At 38.8% G+C, this 22,868-nt stretch overlaps 1 protein-coding gene across 4 annotated transcripts in view; it reads right to left on the minus strand.

Annotated features, from left to right (window-relative positions):
• Positions 1-5,434: 5,434 nt before the first annotated feature.
• GRIK1 (glutamate ionotropic receptor kainate type subunit 1) overlaps positions 5,435-22,868 on the minus strand; it is a 374,134-nt gene continuing 356,700 nt past the window's right edge. For 2 of the 4 annotated variants that reach the window (XM_058731839.1, XM_058731838.1), the window contains 2 exons: positions 6,299-6,385; positions 5,435-5,900 (listed from right to left, as the gene is read on the minus strand). In XM_058731839.1, the coding sequence (XP_058587822.1) occupies positions 5,745-5,900; positions 6,299-6,385 (243 nt within the window). In that variant the 3' untranslated portion in view covers positions 5,435-5,744. The remainder of the gene's footprint in view (positions 5,901-6,298; positions 6,386-22,868) is intronic. The other 2 variants (XM_058731842.1, XM_058731840.1) reach the window with 1 other exon arrangement.

Below are 22,868 nucleotides of genomic sequence, written 5' to 3' on the forward strand. Positions count from 1 at the left end.
TGAGAGTTTACAACCTAATGGTATTTTGTGAGATTGCCAGAATATGGTGAAGCTTTAGATGTTCACAGGAACTATCACGTTGTGCCATTCACATGTTTTAATTGTGATTTGGCTTGCCTGAGGAACAAAAAATGTTCAGAGAGTTATTTCAAATCAGTAATACAACTAGTCTGCAGATTTGGTGGAGAGTTTATTAAAGTTTAGAAATGACTTTTTATTATTTAAGTGCCATGGCAAGGCACTGGTATCCTTAGATATTGCTTCTTGGAGATATTAATAGCTACCTGTGTAATTATTCTATGAAATGATAGTGGGAGATGACCAATTGCCCTATGATGCTTCTTTAACAATTGAGTCAAGAATGTGTTTGAGTACAAAACAAATATTTGTTTTAATATAAATGAAACAAAAGTATTAAATACATAAGTTCATTTAGTGCTGTGGTTGAGTGTCTCTGGACTCTGATAGATTGAAGTTAGAATCTTGGTTCCTCAACCAACAGGCAGTCTGACTTCAGGGAGATACGCTCTTTTCTTACAGTTTTCCTTTTCTGAAATGGAAACAATACAGAGTGCCAACTGTGAGATCAGGTATGCTTGGAGTGAGGCCTGAGGTTGGCCAATAGCACTTCATCTTGAAGAGTTGGGAGGGAACAGTGTGGTTGTGATGATATGGCTGGGGTTAGGTTGCATTATTTGCCATTTTATAGTTAAGTGACCTTGGGCAAGCTATTTAACCTCTCTTAACCTCAGTTTTTAGCTCTGTAAAAAATGGTATTGACTTTAGACTTGCTATAACTATTACAAATGTTATAAAGTATATACAGTGCAACCAGATTTAGCACATCCTTGTTAAATAATGATTTGTAACACCTGATGGCATGGCTTTGATATATACTAGGAGCATGAGCACAGCCCAGACCAGACTAAGACAATGGGATCTACCTATCTGTTATCTATCTATCTATTTATCTATCTATCCATCCATCCATCCATCCATCCATCCATCCTCTATTATCTATCTATCTATCTATCTATTGATCATCTATCCTCTATCTATCTATCTATCTATCTATCTATCTATCATCTATGTATCTATCATCTAATCATTCTCATAATATCCGAATGAAATATCAAAGTCAATTGGACTCCTTCCAGATTATCCTGGATTACTTTGATGGTGGATAGGGGGTCCTTTGCCTTCCATTTAGATGAGGGTTCTCTATTACCATCAGTAGAATTTTCAACTTTGTTAGCAAAACTCTGTGGCTTCCAAGAAGAGGAAGTCTAAGGACTAGTGAGCAAAATATCCTATGACATATTGTCCATGTTGGGATTCTTTCATGAGGGAAAGGGGTAGTTAACCCATAAGACTTCACAATTTCAAGCTTAATGAAGAATTGTTCAGAGCAAACATCTGGGCATTCTACCAATGAAGAAAAAGGGATGGGAAATGATGGAGAAAAGGAAAGAAAAAAGGATATGAATTAAATAAACAAACCAGGGGTGCCTGGGTGGCTCAATTGGTTGAGCTACTGACTCTTGATTTCTGCTCAGGCCATGATCTCACTGTTCATGAGTTCAAGCCCTGTATGGGCTCTGCGTTGACAGTGTGGAGCCTGCTTGAGATTCTTCCACTTTCTCTGCCCCTCCCCCGCTTGTGCTCTGTCTCTCTCAAAATGAATAAACAAACTTTGAATAAACAAACCAGACAAAATATTCCTTCAAATCCATTTTGGAGTCTCACTTAATTGACTAAGCTGTGTAAAAACAAAGTAACTTCTCTAATTGGTTATCTTGTGGGCAAAGCTTACAAGCAACCTCTCTGGTGTACCTGTGACATAGTATGAGGATTCATACTACGCAAAGCCTCATCTACAAAGTCAGTCCACACGTTTCAGGATTTCTAAGTGTCAACATGTCAGTATGGTTTAATGTTAGTCATTTATTTCACTCCCAAGGCTTATGGCACTTTGAGTTACTACTTGTAAATACAGCATATATGTCTCTACTCTGGGGGATTTACTGTTTCTATTTTGTCCCACTTTTTCCCTCTACACAGCCATTTTTTAAGAAACGTAACTGGAAAAATTTTCCCTTTATATATAGGACTAGACTGAATGAAACTGAGACCTGAGTGTGCCTTCGAAGTCCCAGCCTCACTTTTTATGACCTCTTCCCCAGCCCAACAAGCTTCTTCTCCAAGCACTCCATCACTTTCGGTGGAATGGCTTGCTTGTCCTAGCCCTGTAGGCCCATGACACTCCTCTGGACATCCTTGATCAGTGAATACCTGTTTTTTCTTCTTGTTCCAAGATGAAGGAGTCAACAAATAAATGCCTGGGGCAAGTGGATTGTAACTTGGGTCTCTTTTAGACAATGCTTCAGTTTGTTACTAAACACATGAGCCCCTCTGATGTTGGAGAGAATCTGCTGGACCATATCTTTTGGGATGGGTAGACTTTATGTTTCTTTAAAAATCACACTGTATGGGTAGCTGCTAGAAATACCTCTCCTAGAACAGTCACTCTTACGTTATTCTTCCTTTGAAACAACAATCCCAGGAACTTCTTGGTTAAGTCTTTTTGGGCCAGGGAAAGAGTTAAAGTAGGAACTGCTGAGACAGAGAACAAAAATGCTGGTCACAGATATTTGATCTTCATCTAGTTTTCTTTTACCTGCTTCCTCCTGATTTCTCTCTCTCTCTCTTTCCAGCTTCTTCTAGGCTAAGAATTGAAAATTCAGGGCTCCTAGATGTGTCAACAATCCCACGAGGTCAACAGAAGCAATGAATTGTTGCTTCCCTTTTCTCTGTACTGAAGGCAAGAAGGGCCCAGATTTGAAACTTGAAAAGAATAAATCTTAACCACAAACACTATCTTTCAATCAATACTGACTTCCCTCTCTCTCTTGCTGAATATCTCACCTGGACGATCCGTGTCTATTAGCATCAAGAAATTGCCAGAGGAAGAAAAGTAAGATCTAGTTTTTAATTAACTTTGCCATTGATTTCCACATAACTGTGTATGAGTCACTGTTCTTTGGTGAAAGGGATGAAAATCTCCAAGATGAATGGTTGTTCTTGGGGATTTTTCTGTACCAAGTTCTAGATATTCTACAATTTCTCCTTTTTCTCCCCTCTGGCCTCATATCTTACTCTGATCTTTGCCCTAACACACAGAGACACACAGAAACACATGTACATCTGTTCACACCAAATGTGCTTTCAGAATGAAAATATTGTTAGGATGGGGGAGGTGGGGAAGAGAGGTTATTATGTACATTTAGCATAGGACTTTTCCTATGCTGTGGACCTAGTGCTGTGGGCCTAGTCCTATGCTGTTTCACCTAGTTCATTATAGTTTTTAACTAATTTATTCATACCAAGTATTATGCATTGAATGAAAATGTAGGCATGGGTAAGTGAGAAGGAAACTGGTTAGTGGGGACCTTAAAATGTCTATCCAACAGATTGAGACACAATATATTTTAGATATTAGAAACTGAAATACTTATTTTCCCACTCTACTTTCCCTACTCTAACAGTCTGTGAAAAGATATAGTAATAGTGTCTGAAAGGAGAGAAAAGTATCATACTGTTACATTAGAAATGTAAAATAGAATGCCATTGGTGTGATTTCATAGTGAACTAAATACACTGCACATCTTCCCTCTAATATGCTATCACTCTAGTTCATCTTCAGCTGTTGGATTAACCATATTTCTGTCTGCTTTTCTGTTTCTATCAGTAAGCATATCTGTATCTATCTTTATCTCTATCTCTGTCTATATCTATAAATATTTTTAACTGTATGAGAGAAAGAGAGAGAGAGAGAGAGAGAATATCTTAAGCAGTTCCATGCTCACTGCAGAGCCCAACGTGGGGCTTGATACTACCATCCTGGGATCGTGACCTGAACTGAAATCAAGAGCCGGGTGCTCAACCGACTGAGCCACCCAGATGCCCTTCTCATTTATGTAAATTGCAACTCCATTTTTCCAGGCACGCAGGGACTGATCCCGTGATCCTGGGATCATGACCTGAGCTGAAATCAAGAGTCAGACACTCAACCCATTGAGCCACCTGGGTACCCCAGCATATTGTTTTTAATGTCACATCTTCATGGATTTTATGTAAAATCTTAATGCATTGTCTAATGAAATACATTATTTTCCAATTGTGACTGATCCAAAATTTGAGCACTGATCACAATCATAGGAAAATATCTGGCCAGTACCTGTTACTGCTATTTTAAATGTGACGTTATTTTTCTTTTTATGTCTGGATATATTTTTGTGCTTAAACTCTACAGGGACTAGATAACAAAATTTGTTTAGTTATAGAACAATCCTATAGAAACCAATGGGATTTAATTATATGAACTATTGATCCAGTGCCTGCTGCTTTCCCATTGGTCCCCCGAATAATGAGTGCTACCTCAACTCCGCAGTTAAGCCTCCCTCTCCCTGCCAACCCAAATCCTAGACTTTCTCTGGACCCACTCTTCCCTCCCTCATGACCACTGTCTAAATCTCTGGCCCCATGAGTTGTGCCTCCGAATTACTTCCATCATCCACTGGTCTGGCTGCCCCTGCTCTGGCCTGGCTGCAATGTCCTTTCTTTGGGTTCCTGAAAGAGCCTTCGGGTGACCCTGTCTCTTCTTCCTCAGATTCCTTTCCTTCAATCCTTTGCTTTCAGCCAGAGTGGTTGTCACCTGTCAGACCCATCGTATTCCCTTGCATTTTAGCCACGCTAGACTCCTGTCCCTCCACCATCCTGGCCCTATTCGCTCTCCTTTTGGGGCCTTCCAATATGCTGCTTCCTCAGCCTAGAATGCCTGCTTCTCCATCTTACAGTCCTCCCTTCACCTGATTAACTTGTCATCCTAATTTAGCTGTACCTTCCTCCAGGAAATCTTCCTTGGTTGAGTACATGTTCCTTTGGCTTCTGGTTTCTACTGAGGAAGTGCTAATCCTTCTTTGAGTACTCAAATGTTTTTCTTTTTTGTTTAACTATAAACTATGTGAGAGCAGGGACCATATCTGTCTTCCTCACCATAGTATCTCCAGAACCTAGAATGATGCCCAGAATGTGATGGACACTTTTATTTTTGAATGAATTTTCCTTTTTTGTTTTTAAATCCTTTTATCTTATACTCACCAATATTCCAAGTGCCATTTTAAAGTTCTTTATGAAGTCAGATTTTAAAGCACAAAGATGAGTAGTTTTATTTTACTATAATAACTAGGTATTTGGTATGAACTCTAAGTATTTTTTTTTTTTTAATTAGCCAGAAATGATTCTGTGTGTCTGAACCGGTTAAGAGGACTCATCAAAACAGCAAACTGGAAAACAGATAACATTTGACAAATAAACATTGTGAATGGGAGCTGAGTAATGGAGAACAAACCAACACTCAAACTTGTTCTGGAAAAAAAAAAAACCCTGTTGATTTATTATTATTTAGAAAGCACACACAGCAATTTATCGAGAAGAAGGAGAAAAGGCAAAATAAGTGAGCATACAAATTCATTTCAAAAGAACCAGTGGCACTTCCCAAGTAATATCTGTCTCTGTGAGCTTTTTAAAGCTGTTGTATTTCGCATATCTATATGCATACCCAGAGTTATGAATATAGATACAGGGAAACACATCACACACTTGTCAGGAATCTTTCCTCCCCAAAACCTGTAGCGAGCGTATCGTTTTCCTTCCTGAAAGCTGCCTGCAGGTGTTTTCTTGGATCATGCCACAGTCTCTTTCCTCTGAGTTCGTCTCTGATGACAAGTAAGGATACTTGTGAAGGGAGATTTCCCCTTAGTTCTTGACTTTTTCTTTAGCTTTTTCTGATTTTTGAGTGAGATTCCCAGTTCTTCCATGATGGCATTGAAAGAGAGACACTAGAGAACATGAAATAATAGAGCATCAGTTTAACCTAACTAGCTGCCCCCTCCACTGATCTGTCTCTCACCAATATAAGATATTGCTCTAAGGTAACTCTGCCACACTGTAAATTCCCGGCCAGTTCCCACACCTCCTCCTCCACCCACTGGCCATTCGCCTTTTCTACTTGGGGAAACGGAGGCAGCAAGCTAGCTGGGTAGACTTTGGGGTTTCATTCACAAGATGCAGTAGTACAAAACTACCCAGTTAGGCTCTCGAAATAGACAACTTACCTTTGCCGAGACACCAAAATAGAGTTAAGTTAAGTCATTTCCCCCATTGAGATGATCCAAACATTGATAGGTTTATCAAGGCATACAGGACACTTCAGTAATGCTATAGAAAATGAACAAACCTTCTCTACACCAAGGCTTTGTTTTTTTCTCCCATGAAACCTTACTTTGTTCCTAAAATAAAATCTAATTCTTGATGACTTTCCTTTCTGATAAAAAAAAAGAAAAAAAACAATTTTAAATTGTATATTTTCTCCAAAAAACAGAGATCTGGCAGCAGCAATGATGCAGCTGTGGTTGAAATGAAAATAATATGGTACCGAACCGCACAGCAAAGATGATGGCATAATACGAAGAGAAAATGGAGTGATGATCATGAAACGTCATGTGAGTGCAGATGGCATATATATGTACGTATCGATTACAATTCCACTGTTACGTATTCGCATGCACAGTGTACAATGGTGTAATCAAACATGATTTGCTACCGTTTTTTTCCAGCCAATATCAGATCTTTGAGTGACACATTCCTGCTAATAGAGATTTCCATAACTTAGCATTGTTCTTGATGAGGTAACCCTTAAAACACCCTTAAAATCCCCAAGCCTCTGGTAAGGTGTAAGCAAGTGCAAGCATGGGACTCCTTTGTCATGAACCCACAAAACGGATGGGTTGAAAGTCATATGAGCACGTGCCCCCCAATGATTTCTCTAGGCTGTGAGCTTCTGACAGGAAGGACACTGGTGTTTCCTGTGTTCAAAGTAGGAAATGTCTCCTCCGGTCCTTGCGTATCAACGCGCAACATGTATTTTTGAAAATTTACACTCCAGTTTTGTTCCACAAAAAAGTCGATGTCATTTAAATAAGCAATAGTTTTAATTTGTCTACTTGATTTGAAAGCTAGACAGATACATTTGGTTCCTAGATATACATTGCTGGCCTACCAGATGTACACCTCTGAAAAAGTAGTAGTTTTTGTGACTTCTTGTCTCTTTTGCACGTGTTTATAGACTTTGCATTTCATTTTCATTTTCATATGGCACTAAGAATTCATGTCATTCGTGTTCATTTTCTTTCAAATCGTAAGTTGTGGCTTCAGTGAATTGAGAGGGGGATCATGCCACCCAAAGAAAAACTTCAGAAATGTTTTCTATGAATTATACTTACAAAAAGTGTTATAGCACGTATGTCACAACTGAAATTTAATGTTTTTTGATAGCATTTTGTGATGTGAAATTTTTCTGTTGCTACCAGACGAACTGCATATTTTATAGTGCCATATGACACCTGGTATTGTATAGGGGTCTTGCAAATTTTGCTCAGAGAGATATTTCAATGGAAGAAGTGTTTTTGTTTTTTGGGTTTGTTTCGTTTTGTTTTGCATTTTGCACAGGACATTTCTAATTTCAGGAAGATCATTAAAATGGAAGGAAGAGAGGGAAAGAAGGAGGAAGTGCAAAGGACTTTATACATACTATTACAAACAAATCTTACAGCAACCTTATAAGGAAGGAATTCTTATGCCCATTATATAGATGGGGAAATTTACTATTGGAAATGTTAAGTAATTTGCCCAGGAAATGTGGTTCGTAAGAGCTTGCATTTGAACTCAGTCTATCTTATTTCAAAGACTCAACTGCCTTCACTTGACATCAACGCCTTTTTTTTTTTTTTTTTACTTAACTACTATAAAGAGCATTTGTAGATTCTTTTCTCATAAATGCATGTTAAGAAATTGCAATATTTCTGTTTTACTTGAAGTCTGAAACATTTGAGTTTAGACATTTCTCTTCATTTTGCACTGAAACCACCAAAGTGAGTCTCCAGGTGTGGCTCACAACGAGGAAAGAACTTGATGAAACTCTCTCTTTCCTGTATTGGGTAGAGGGGTAACCACAGTTCTTGTCTTGACAATATGTTTTAATTATGTTTCTCTTTAAAACACAATCTTCCTTCAACTTTTGTATTGCCTTAAAATGCAGCAAATGTCTATTCCTTTCATTAACCCTAGGTATTTATTTTTTGCTGCCCTCATGAAAGTAAAAATATATACAGTTTTATGAGTGGTCTGGTTTCTCTGTCTTTGGTCACAAATGATGATTTCTTTTTGATTCTCACTTTGTCTCCAACTGTCAAAAAGAAAATGGCAAGATATTGGGACTGACCTTTCTGCTTCCAAGTTTTTGCTGTAGTCATAAGGAAAGATGACCTTTAAGGTCCCTACCAGCCATGAGCTCAAGCAAACCATACACTCTTGTATCCACAGGAAATGAAAATGTGAAGGTCATCTCTCAGCACAGAGGGGCCTGGGAGGGTTTCCTATTCATTCATTGATTTGTCTTTCACAATCTCAGAATTAAAGATATAGATAGAGAGAGAGAGAGAGAGAGAGAGAGAGAGAGAGAGAGAGAGATAAATTGAGCGTCTGAATTAGGATAAAAATCTAAGTAGCTTTCCAAAGCTTCTATTTCTGGACTTGGTTTTTATGAACTCCCTTGTATCTGCAGAGCCATAGAAAAATTATGGTTAAGCACAGACGTTTAAATTTCTAAACTAATTTCATTAGAAAGTATCAGACATGTTGATGACCATCTACCACCTTGCTCAGGAGGCAGGGACATTAGGGGTAGGATGAATACCCCAGCAGAATCCTCTGGTGTTTGGCAGACTGGAAATTAGCCTGTAGTATGCAGCCGGGGTCCTCCTATTTTTCTCTGGTGGATGGAATTCATGTTTTCAGTGGATCTACATATATGACCATGAATCATACTTGTGAGTTGACCCCTGGTCTCAGAACGCTGGAAGTGAAATTTCAGCTGTGCTGCCTAGTAGCTGGGTTACACTGGGCAAGATGTTTCTTTTCTCTTTGATTCAGCTTCTTTATCTATACAATGGAAACAATAGTGGAATCCTTTTCATAAGAGATATTTTGTGAACCATTGAGCGGGTACATGTAAAACAGCACAATGCCTGACCCATGGTAAGTTTCTCTATTTCTTTAAAATAACATGGTATAGGGGCGCCTGGGTGGCTCAGTCGGTTAAGCGGCCGACTTCGGCTCAGGTCATGATCTTGCGGTTCGTGAGTTCAAGCCCGTGTCGGTCTCTGTGCTGCCTGGAGCCTGCTTCGGATTCTGTCTGTCTGTCTGTCTCTCTTTCTCTCTCAAAAATAAACAAACATTAAAAAAATAAAAAAAATAAAATAACATTGTATAGGGGCACCTGGGTGGTTCAGTCATGTAAGTGTCTGACTCTTGGTTTCAGGATATGATCTCATGATTTCATGAGTTTGAGCCCCAAATCGGGCTCTATGCTGGCAGCACGGAATCTTCTTGGGATTCTTTCTCTCCCTCTCTCTCTGTCCTTCCCCCACTCACATTGTCTCTCTCTCTCTCTCTCTCTCAGAATAAATAAACTTAAAAAAATAATATTGTATATATCACTGAAAATAGTTTAAGTCTATGAAACTTACTGATATGTATTTTGGTGGTTTTTTTTTTTTTTTTTTTTTGGATGGAAGGAAGGGACGAACAGTGAAAAGTTGATGATCCTTTAATATTATCCATTGTATGCCCTTCTATGCACCGATTCTTTGTTTCCACCAGTGTTTTGTTAAAGTACGTTCTATACATGTTTAATACATAGATTTTTCAATGCTTATTTTATTTGCTTCAGCCAACTCATAACACGTTTTCATGTTTATGCAGTAATAAGATTTACGATAGCTTGTGTCTTGCCTCTGAAGGATAGGTGCTCAAGCATGAGAAAGAAATGAAAATTAGCCACAGCTCTTTGCCATTTAAAAAAAACTTATCTCTATGCATCTGAACCCATTTACTGTGAATTGCTATTATGATAAGTTTGATAGGAAAATTCACTTATGAATGGATTTATAGTAATAAACTGTGTTAGTGTCATTTACGCCGTTCTGAACAGTGTCCAAAGATAAAGTGATATGTGTGTGCAGGGATCGGATGTGTGTGTGTGTGCGTGCTTGTGTGCATGCACCTACATGTGCATGTGACTTCTCTTGCAGAGGAAAGGAAAGTGAGAAACAAGTTCATCTACTAGAAACCATGAGTGAAACTTCAGCTAGCACTGTATTCTCCTGGTTTTAGAAGGAGAAGGATTTCCCTTTCTTTCTTTCTTTCTTTCTTTCTTTCTTTCTTTCTTTCTTTCTATGTTTATTTTTGAGAGAGAGAGAGAGAGCGCACGTGAGCACATGCATGAGCAGGGGAGGGGCAGAGAGAGAGGGAGACACAGAATCCAAAGCAGGCTCTGGGCTCTGAGCTGTCAGCACAGAGCCCAACGCGGGGCTCGAACCCACAAACTGTGAGATCATGACCTGAGCTGAAGTCAGATGTTTAACCATCTGAGCCACCCAGGCACCCCTGATTTGCTTAGTTCTTTTGCAGAAAACCATTCCTCTTCTCCGTTCCTTTTGTGCCTGTAGTGTGACCCTAGTGAGCCCCCCTGTCCTCTTTTCCTGCCTTCTTTTGCTTTCTTTTACCTTCCTCTTTGTCTTGATTTTTTTTTTTTTTAATAATTGCTGACATCATGGCACCTCCTTTGGATTGATCCTTAATATTTGGTTTCTTGGTACTAGTGTGAACCTGAACATAAATTATTCTTCTCCTGACACCTTTATCCTTCTATTGCAAATATTCCCCTGGAAGGGATGGGAGAAGTTAAATGAATTCTTGTTTTGTACCTAAAATTACCTGCCCCCACCCCCCGAGTCTAGGGGTGGGGAGTGATTTCCTTTACGTTATAGGAAGAACTGTGTGCTGAAATTTGATTTGGGTTTACAATATTGAAAGGACCAAGGCTAAGCTGTCTGGTATTGGCTTTCATACTGGTTGCAAATGTGGCATCAGATTGTGACTATCAGACTGATTTCTCTTGTATATTTAATATTTATGCAATCCATGCTTTATTCATTGGTACATTTAGAAGAACTTGGGGTGAATACCTTTATACCTTACATTTTGTACAGGTTTCTCTCTTTATTATGCTCTTTGTTTAAAGACACTTGAAGTGGTCTGTGACATTGTCTAATAAATTTTCACATTATGTGTTGAAGAAAGATACAGATAACATTTGTGTCATTTTATAAATGTAAAAGCTTTCATTTTATATAGATAAGCTTTAACTTGAAAGCAAGCTCTAACTTGAAGCCTTTTTTGTAAAGACTATTTTTAGTAAAATAGACTGAATTTTAACAAATATAGAAATCAAGGAATGGGTTACTGAGAAATGATGAGATTATCATTGCTGTTATGTTCTTGGTTTGGTTGAATTACTATCATAGTCTGGAGGCAGTGTCTCAATGATTTTTTTTTTTTTCTTTTTAACGAGATGGTCTAAGTATTCACCTCCTTAACATTTTTAAACTGTGAGATTCAATACGGGAACAAACCTAAAATGTTCAAAATGTCAGGAAACTTTTTAAGGAATAAGAACAGAATCCTATTCATACATTTGCTACCTTAAGACTTTGGAAAGTCTGGTCACCTCTCTGCATAAGTGTTTTATGTCTTCACAGGATAATTGATGATCTAAGAGCAGAGATCAAGCTTCAGTGATCCCCCACTAATTATGTTAAGGAAGGAGGAGGGAGATTGTTAGAGTAGCTATGTGTATACCATTTTGTGTGAAATTCTTGCATTCCAGAACTCAGAATTTGGCTACCATTTGCTCTGGTTTTATTGGTTTTCTGGGTTCATTCAGAATTCCTGGGTCATCTCTCATGCAGCCATCCTTGGATTAAAATATATATATATATATATATATATATATATATATATATATATATATATATCTGAGAGGTTGGGAGTCAGCCATCATATTAGCCTCGAGAATAGTGATTATGATTAATTGTGCCTGAAAGCTAATGAGGAAGCCAATTCTCATCTCCTGAATCTGTGCCAAAAATTTCTGGATGGAGGAAATCTAGACATTGGCCTAAAACTTAAAAGTGTGGTCCGCTATCCCCACCTGTCACCCAGAAGCCACTCCTTACCCAGCTAATTTTCAACTGGCTCTTCACTCCTTCTACATTTTCCCTGGGGCTACAGTATATCAACCCCACTAACTTATTTTCCTATCTTTTTTTTTTTTTTTAATTTTTAATCTTTATTTAGTTTTGAAAGAGAGAGAGAGAACCAGCAGGGGAGCAACAGAGAGAGAGGGAGACGCAGAATCCGAAGCAGGTTCTAGGCTCTGAACTGTCAGCTCAGAGCCCGACGTGGGGCTCAAACTCACGAACCGTGATCATGACCTGAGCCGTAGTCGAAATCCCAACTGACTTAGCCAGCTAGGCGCCCCTCCTGGCTCATTTTAATGTCATGTTTTCACCATCTCTGTCCTTTTCCTTCTCGTCTCCTCCATTTTACTTTTTTTGCCCCCACACTTGAGACTTGGTGCCAACATTTTTGCTGTCTCAGATCCTAGATGTAAGCTGATTCCCTGCATGAAAGCACATCCCAGAATTCTCTGTTTTCCAATCCGAGTTCCTTCAAACCATAAACATACACCTATGGTGGACACAAAGTTAGTCAATGACACTAAATACATGAGGATCATCTTTCTAGAGTTCATTTTTGTTTAAAGATTTTATTTAGAAAACTTTTCTTCCCCAAAGGCAAGGGAATTAAAAGCAAAAGTGAATTACTGGGACCTTATGAAGATAAAAAGCTTCTGCACAGCAAAGGAAACAACCAACAAAACTAAAAGGCAACCAACGGAATGGGAAAAGATATTTGCAAATGACACATCGGACAAAGGGCTAGTATCCAAAATCTATAAAGAGCTCATCAAACTCCACACCCGAAAAACAAATAACCCAGTGAAGAAATGGGCAGAAAACATGAATAGACACTTCTCTAAAGAAGACATCCGGATGGCCAACAGGCACATGAAAAGATGTTCAACGTCGCTCCTCATCAGGGAAATACAAATCAAAACCACACTCAGATACCACCTCACGCCAGTCAGAGTGGCCAAAATGAAGAAATCAGGAGACTATAGATGCTGGAGAGGATGTGGAGAGACGGGAACCCTCTTGCACTGTTGGTGGGAATGCAAATTGGTGCAGCCGCTCTGGAAAGCAGTGTGGAGGTTCCTCAAAAAATTAAAAATAGACCTACCCTATGACCCAGCAATAGCACTGCTAGGAATTTATCCAAGGGATACAGGAGTACTGATGCATAGGGGCACTTGTACCCCAATGTTTATAGCAGCACTCTCAACAATAGCCAAATTATGGAAAGAGCCTAAATGTCCATCAACTGATGAATGGATAAAGAAATTGTGGTTTATATACACAATGGAATACTACGTGGCAATGAGAAAGAATGAAATATGGCCTTTTGTAGCAACGTGGATGGAACTGGAGAGTGTGATGCTAAGTGAAATAAGCCATACAGAGAAAGACAGATACCATATGGTTTCACTCTTATGTGGATCCTGAGAAACGTAACAGAAACCCATGGGGGAGGGGAAGGGAAAAAAAAAAAAAAAAAAGAGGTTAGAGTGGGAGAGAGCCAAAGCATAAGAGACTGTTAAAAACTGAGAACAAACTGAGGGTTGATGGGGGGTGGGAGGGAGGGCAGGGTGGGTGATGGGTATTGAGGAGGGCACCTTTTGGGATGAGCACTGGGTGTTGTATGGAAACCAATTTGACAGTAAATTTCATATATTAAAAAATAAAAAAAATAAAAAAAAAAAAAGAAAACTTTTCTTCCATTAGAATAAGTGTAAATAAGTCTATTGTGGAATGGATATATATATATATATATATATATATATATATGTGTGTGTGTGTGTGTGTGTGTGTGTATGTATGTATATACATATATATGTATATATATATGTATATACATGCATATATATATACATATAATTTATTTATTTTTAAGAATTCTTTAAGAAATTTTTCACTATGGGTGGCTGCCCAAGACTCTACAAAATTCTTGGGGGTATTAGTTCGTTCTCCTCTAACATTAAGAATAATTTCATAGAAAACTTTGAAAAGTGAGGTTAACACTGAAGCAATGTTCCATTTTGATATTAATCCGTGTACTTTACCAAATCTTCTGAATCTGAACCCTTTTTCTCACTTTTAAAGTTATAGCAAGAGCTTTTGTATGCATTGCCCTCAGGGTAGGGATGACATAGAAAGAGGAAAAAAAGTAAAATTTGCAGCTTTGAGTTCTTAAATAGATTTTTGTGGATCTATAGAAGCCACTGCAGTCTTTGAAGCTATTAATTACAACAGCTAGGTGTTTGAAAGAAGGAAAAAGAAGGCACTTTGAATTGTAAAAGTTTGCCTTCGAGCCTTCAGGGCCCAGCCCCTGAGATTGTGGCTGGGGTATGAAGCTAGGACTGTTCTGTGTTTATTTTCAAGGAGAATCATCCAGCCAGGGGCTAGGACAGCCTAGATGCTGAGGAATACCAGAGAAGGGGCCCCTCACTTGCAACTTTTGGGGTCAAACTCCCATGGGGTGAGATAAGGCAAATAGATGTGGGGACAGCTTAATAGATGAAGGGACCTGAAAACACAAGGAAATCGTGCCAACTTTCTGTCCCATATTCAGAGGAAGCAGTCACTGAGTGCAGAAATATCATCAGAGCTGATCATCAGGCTGGTTGGAGACCGTCTCCCATGACCTCTGAAGTGTGCTCAAGAGCAGCGAGACTTTCCCCTGCTCCAAGAGGGCACGAAAGTTGCTGATGAGTTTGGAGAGATGCCCGCAGAGTGTCCCCCCCAAGCATTATGACTAGACAGCTGCAAGTTGTTTCTGCCATAAGGATAAGCTTCAGGTGGGCTGGACATATCTGAGATGAGCAACCCTCCTTGCTTAAAAGTGGCAGAGATGTGGCTTTGTATGCCAATCCGAGGTACCCACAGTGCCTTTCTCCTATCTGGAGTCACCATCAGAGGCCACCATGACTTTCTTCTCTGGCCTTCTGGCTTCTCTCTGGCTTCCCTACGTCTCCCAAGTCTGCCTCAGCCCCTTGTGCAAGCTTGGGGCCTACACACTTCCTCTGTTATTGGCCTCATGTGTACCTGAGCAGGCCTCCATGCTGAACTTGAGATGATACTATGAGGACTGACTTTCCATTACCACATGGAGAAGAGGGCCTGTCCTTTCTGCAACTCAGAGGCTGAGTTAGGGCCATAAATATATAATTCCAAGAAATTCTTTGCATACCCCTTCTCATATAGAGAATGGCCTTGGCCTTGAGGTAAATTGAACCTGATGGAGGGTTTTAGTGTCCACAGTGTATATGTGCACAACCGTGGAGTCCTTGCGGTACTAGCTTGTGCCCACATGTAGTGGACATACATTTTTCTCAAGCTATAATCTTAGGTGTGCAAGAAAACCATGTGATGCCGTAAAAAAATAAGAAGAGATCCCACCTTACCTTAGAGGTTCCCATCCACTAGTAGATGTTGTCAACTCAATGTAACTCACTCATTGTTTAAAACTGAGTTTCTTTTGGTTAATGGCTCAGTTAATATGAACCTCTCTCCTCCTCCCTTCTTCTTCTCTTCTTTGCCAGGTGCATCTGGGCTTAGGAAAATTTAATAGAGGGTCTGGGCATTGGTGATGGTGGGAGCAGCTGATCCATGGCCATACTACATTCTTTGGCTTCCACTGGGGTTGGATGCTAGGAGGCCATCAGTGCTGCACTTTCTCTGCTGAGTCCTCTAAGTGCTTGTGGCCCCACTATGGTCTCCATGTCAGGTCTACACATTGAGTCTTTTTCCACTCCAACCTCAACCTTTCAATCCACTGATTCAGCCCTTCTGCAAGGCTCTTCATTGAGAAGTGCCATGGAGTTTTCACTGTTTTCCCTGAGATGCTCTGGGACTGAGCAGGACTCTACGAAGCTATTCATGGGTTCATGACCTAGATATTGTTATTGCACCATTCTGGAAACAGTTGGATGTAAGATTTTTCTCAAGTTTTCCCATCTCCTGTGCTACACCCTGTAAACTCCAATATGGCATTTTCTGTTCGAGATCTCCCAGAACTTTTCTGAGGTTTCTATTTTCCTGTCCTCAAGTTGGGACTTGGCTCATGGATGGCCATGAAGCCTTCTCTCAGGGATTCCAGTACCACTAAGATTTAATGACTTCCCTCCCATTCTTCCCTTCTTTCCTAGTGGTCAAAAGCTGGTCAGGGATAGGAACATGAGGGAAGAAATCATTATTTTGTATATTTCCACAACCTTGGGCCTCTGGGTTTTGGCTCTTGTTAATTACAGATAAGCTTTTCGAATAACAACCAATCCATTCAACAAAACACCTAGTTCTTGAGACTGAAAGCCATGGTTTCCAAGATTTTTGTCTATACTACAAATCTGTAAAGTCTACTTAAAACTCAAAAGCTAAGAGTCTGATTCATCTCTGGCTTGGAAGCTGTACAGATAAAAACATTGATGCTTAAGGGTGGAGGAGGATAGGGGTAAAAACAATAGAAAATAAAAGCACATCAACCTTTTTCTTTGTTTCCCTTTGTCTTTCTTTAACAGAATTACTGAAGTTCCATTTACAGAATAGGTTTCCCCATCTCCTCTCTTGAATTGTGACTGAGAATATAACCCATTCCATAGCTATGAATAACTTCTAGTTATGTCTTGTTTTGCTTGTTGGTTTGTTTTATTTTGTTTTCTTTCTCTTTCTTTCTTTCTTTCTTTCTTTCTTTCTTTCTTTCTTTCTTTCTTTCACCTACTCTGTAGGCTCATCAAAGTCAAGAATGAGTCCACTTTTGTAGCCTTTCCTGTGTTTGTAACACTTTGCTTATGACTGGATGAGAACTTTTTCACTCTTTGATGCCATGATGGCCGGTTTTCTCTTTATCCAGAGTAGACCATTTCATCCTGCAGCACTGGCAGAAAAAGGTAATTCTGTTTATGACAATAAAAATTTAGTATGTTTAAGGTAACTGCACAATCATATTTATATTTGTATTTGGTATTTGGTCAAGGTTTTTTTTGTTGTTGTTGTTTGGTCCTGCTTCTTTTTATTTCCTTCCCACTTTCTATCAAACTTAAAAAAATACTGTGATTGCAGAGAACTTTAAATATCACCACTTCAGGGCTCCTGGGTGACTCAGTCAGTTAAGTGTCTGACTCTTGATTTTGGCTCAGGTCATGATCTCATGGTTTGTGGGTTTCAGCCCCACATCGAGCTCTGTGCTGATGAGGAGCCTGCTTGGGATTCTTTCTCTCTCTCCCCCTCTCTCTGCCCCTCCCCTGCTCACTGTCTCTGTTTCTTTCTCAAAATAAATAGATAAACTTAAAAAAAAAAAGAAAAAAATGTCATCCCTTCGTGTCACAGCTGGGGAGACTGAGAATAAGAGAGGGACAACGACTTGCCCAAAGTCACATAGCTATTCAGTAGCAGTACAGTAACAGTAAGTTAATAACAGTAAGTTATTTCTGAATGGATGTTAATTGCTTCCTGGCCTCTCTGTGAATTGATGAATGTTTGGGTTTCCAGGCAAAGGAAAACCTCTTTGTACAATTACAGAAATAACCTGATTGAGATTTCTCCAAATGACTTGCTAAATAAAGTGATCTGACTACAGAAGAAATGAATGAGAACGTGTGGAAGCATCTGATAATGTGCCAACTGATACTTAGGACTTAAGATAATTGCATATCGGGGTGCCTGGGTGGCTCAGTCAGTTTAAGCGTCTGACTTTGGCTCAGTCAGGATCTCACAGTTCATGAGTTCGAGCCCCACAACGGGCTCTGTGCTGACAGCTCAGTGTCTGGAGCCTGCTTTGGATTCTGTGTCTCCCTCTCACTCTCTGCCCCTCTCCTACTTGCACCCTGTGTTTCTCTGTCTCTCAAAAATAAATACACATTAAAAAAATTTTTTTTTAAAAGATAATTGCATATTAGGGTAGGTTACCTGGGGACAGTAGTTTCTTAGTTCCTATGGTTGGTAAGGACTAACGTGATCAGGGCAACAACCTTTTTTTGAAATGGAAAAATCTGAATATTTGAAGTCTAAACACTTCAGTTAAAAATTGGACAGAAAGAAAATCCTGGTTTTGCTAACTTAAGCTTAGTAGATAAAGGAGCGACAGTAACTCCATTCCATCACTCAGGTCCTACTCAGGCTTTTTGTGTGTTTCTGGGTGTATATGCTGAAGCACAGAGACATGGTGGGGTTGTGCAATTTGGCCAATTAGCCCCATTTGGGTTGACGACTACAAAGTTCAGATTTTGTAGCGGGTGTAACCACATAGAACATTTGGGCTTTTATCACCAAAACGTTCTCATCTGTGTAAGTAGAATTTTTTTGAAAATTTAAGGGAGAATCCCATTTTCCATGATATCAGTCTCTACGGAGAGGATTTTGAAAGCAAAAATGATTTTAATATGCCTGTGCATCTGGACATAAAATTCCATAACTGCGGGAAGCATAATGAGATGGTTCCTAAAGGCAAGTTAAAACTGCAGCATCAAGCAGAAATTTTTCATTATCTATAAGAGTTAATTAATAATGCCATTTGGCACAGTCAGATGTGCAGAAAATAGTCCGAGAAGTAGGAATGCCTTGCTTTCCTTTTGCTTTTCAAGGCTGTTCAGGCTACTTTTAAATTGCTTACTGGGAAATAGACCTTATAGTATAAAGGGTCACGGGCTTGGAAACTAATTGGGATTCATTGTTTTGCTGCTTTGCCATAGATGGCTCATATAGAACATAATATAATGCTAGTCAAATGTAATGAGGTATTTGGAAATATTTTTTTGGGGGGGGGATAGGTTTATAACTATATAATCCAGCTGATTTTCCTAAGGGCATGATCTCTACCCACCATGTGTCCTCAGGTAGTTGCAGTTTTTCTGGAAAAACTCTAAAATAATTCAACTTCTAATTTTAGTCTAAGACAAAATAAACTTTATTTTTTTCCTTATTGCATTGGATTATAAACAGGCTTGTCAGGAATTGGATTAGACAGCGTTATATGCTCCATAGTTGTTGATGCACTGTTCAATCTTTTCAAACACCTCTCTGCTCTCTTGCTAACTTTAAACAGTATTCCTCAAAGTATAAGCCACAGATAACCTGCCAATGTTAATAAAATCTCACCCTCACCACTTGAAGTCAAATTGCTGTGTTCCATCTAGCTTTAAAGAAAACTCATGCTTACCAAAGTTTTAAAGTAAAACAGCTGTATTTAAGATTGTTGGGGAAAAAAAGCTCATGTAAGGAAAGGTATTTTTAAAAAATCCCTTGTACTAAAAAAACTCATGTACATGACCTAATTTTGGAGAAAACTGCTATATTGAAGCTATTTTTTTTTTATGGAAACTAATGTCTACAACTAATTTTAAGCATTCGCTTTCAGATTTTGTTAAAAAGTCACCAATTCCTGGATTACACTCACTGAGAAGCAATCTATGGAGGTAAAACCTATAATCCATATTTTAAATAATTTCCCCGGTTGATTCTGAGGTACACCAGAGTTCTGAGAACTAATGGCAAAAAAAACAGAGTTTGGAATTTTTTCTTTCATGTTAAAGTTTCTTTTTTTCTAAATTTCACTTAAAATGCAATGGCCCCTGGTGGAGTCACTGTGGTTTCAGCAGTCATTTACTTGATGTCAAGAATTGGTTGTCTAGGGCATGTATAAAAAGAAAAAGAAGTGTAAGGAGCCTTGGTTTCTGAAATGAATAGAAGTTCTTCAAGGGAAAAAAGGGCACAGAGACCAATTAAACTACCTATTTGATCATTTTGAGTAGGTCTAGCAACTATAACTAAACATCAAGGTCATCAATTGAATATAATGAAATTTTTATCTCAAAGATGTGCAGTTTCTTTTTGAACTCTTTCTATAAAGCGTTTATTGAATATTGAATGCCAAATATGTGAGTATATCTTGGCTTAGAATTAGTGGTTGTACCTCTGGAATCAATCAACAGACATCAATGAATTATTGAATGCTGATTACACACATAAGATTATGCTTTAGATCACTACTGCACAGGGGCGCCTGGGTGGCACAGTCGGTTAAGCGTCTGACTTCAGCCAGGTCACGATCTCGCGGTCCGTGAGTTCGAGCCCCGCGTCAGGCTCTGGGCTGATGGCTCGGAGCCTGGAGCCTATTTCCGATTCTGTGTCTCCCTCTCTCTCTGCCCCTCCCCCGTTCATGCTCTGTCTCTCTCTGTCCAAAAATAAATAAAAAACGTTGAAAAAAAAATTAAAAAAAAAAAAAAGATCACTACTGCACAGTAAAATCAACTGACTACCTTAAAAAACTATTGTCCTGCCCTCCTTCCAGACTAATCAAATTAGAATTTCTAGAGATGAGGTTCATGACTTCTACTGGATCCTCATGTGTTGCCAGTTTGGGTCCTTCCCTGGGGTGCAATGAACTTGTCCTTGATTTTTAATGATTGTGTGAGGAAAAGTGGTTTTAGAGAGAGAGTTTGAACCTGTAAATTGGAAAACCTCTTTTCCAGACAGACTGTGTATTAAGATGCATGATAAATTGTACTTACTGGCCATATGACCAGATAGCAATACCTAATTTCTCTATAATGAGCTAATATCTGTTAACCAATATCTGTGAACAGAATTCTTATAAATGATCTTATTTTCAATACCATTATAGAATTTCATTTAATTCTCAAAGCAAATATAGGTCAACAAATTATCTTCATTTTACAAATGAGGAAACTAGGGCTCAGAGAATTTAAAAACTACTCCCAGTCATCAATACCATTGTTTACTGAATGGCAACGATGTGCCAGGCATGGTTAATGTGTTTTGTACAATAACACTGGATGAGGTACATATCATCAAGCCAGCATTCCCTGAGTATGATCTGTAGAACAATGGTCTCTCAAGATATTTCGGGGGAAAAACAGATTCTGCTATGTAATAAGTTTGGGAAATACTGAATGCTTTCCAATCTTGTTGAAAATTCCCAATGCATCATAACATGTTAAAAACACTGAGATATCATGCCGTAAAGAAAGTTTAGAGTAGTGTTCCATGGGTTCCTTGACCAGAAAATCTAATTTGAATAACACTTGTCAATGGTACCTTATGACCAAGAAATTATGTCCTAATATTACCTACTAAGAAACTAAGGCTCTGAGAAATGGAGTCACTTGTCTGCTGTGATTCAGCATGTGGCTGTACTAGAACCTGCACCTAAGTTTGGTTGATTTTGAAAATTCTCCTATAATTCTAAATTCTAGGACTCCAGGCTGCTGACTGCTTATTTCTCTGTTAGTAAAGCTGAAATAAAATTGTTGAGTGGATTAAATGTAATGCTGTATCATTTCAAAACATTTTGAAAACTGTAAAATAAGATATAAATATCAGAAATAGGTAGTATACAGCTTAAAGTGGCACACAACTATTAAGTTTACCCAAACTCTGAATTACACTTTCAAAGGAGAGTCTTTGTAGAAAAGCAGATTTTGTTATCGCTAACCCCTTGATCATCTCAACTTCATCAATCACCCTTGAACTTTTTTGGTAGCATCTTTGATTTATTAAATAGTCCTTGGGAAGATAAACTCATGTAATTTGTGGTTTCCACATACAGAATCAATTAATTCTGAATACTAAAATACCCCAATGTTTGCCTCTATTGATTATGAAGATGTAAACTCTGACCCAGGACAAAGTGTGCTGCTTTCACTTTAATAACAGTAGATAAATGTTAGTGTAATTTAGAGATATTTTCTTAAAAGCACATTTATTTAAAGAAGAAAGCAAGACTGAGAAAATCAGGGCAGGAGTCAACTTTCCTATGCGTGCGTTACTGGAGAAATATAGTTTTGATTGGAGGGACCTGTGGTTCAAAAATTGGAACCCATTTAACGCTAAGCAAAGAGAAGGCAAAATGCTACATGATTGCACAGATGGCTTATCTTTAATTCTGAGAAATATGTTTTGGGGCTAACTTCACATGTCAAAGGTAATCCCATTAAGGAGAACAAAGACCAACTGATCCCATGCTGGGGGAAGATGAAAGGCATCCTCAATTCCCCTACGCACTGTGAAGAGGAAAAGAAGCTCAGAGGGCAGGCAGACATCCTCCATCACAACAAATTAAGTATGCAGTTGGTTTCTTATGTCACCAAGCTGAGTTAGAGTGGGAATTATTTACAGCATTTTGAATGCAGGTGGAAAATAAATCTAGAGATCTGTAACTAATGTGTATGGAAATTCTTTCCTCTATTTATTTTCTCCTCCTTGCCCTTCTCCCTAATATACTTGGAGTGAATTGATAATGACAAAGCATCCAAAGAAATGATTGTGAAAGCGTTAATGCTCAGAAAAGATTGTGAGGAGAACAACCACTCTATGCTGGGTGAGTAGGAAAGGAATAAAATTACATCTTGTGAAAAGATGTTCGTCAATGCATAGTGAAAGTGAGTCAGTGGAAAATAGAAGATGCTATGTGTTAGTTCCTAGTTTAGGAGTTTGTCTGGAGCTTGCAAGAAATAGTCTGCAACATGAAAAAAACCACAGTTCCTTGGAGACTCTGAACATACTATGATCTGAACCTACAGAGGGTTGTCAGGTAAATGTTACGAGAGAGCTTGATGTTAATGAATTTCGACCCAAGAATCATTTTCGACTGAGTTGTGCCTTTCTGAGTGAAGTTCAGCGTAGCTAATGCTCTTCTGTGACGCCAGAGGGTTC

This window comes from Neofelis nebulosa, chromosome 5, assembly GCF_028018385.1.
Source record: "Neofelis nebulosa isolate mNeoNeb1 chromosome 5, mNeoNeb1.pri, whole genome shotgun sequence".
Taxonomy (NCBI): Eukaryota; Metazoa; Chordata; class Mammalia; order Carnivora; family Felidae; genus Neofelis; species Neofelis nebulosa.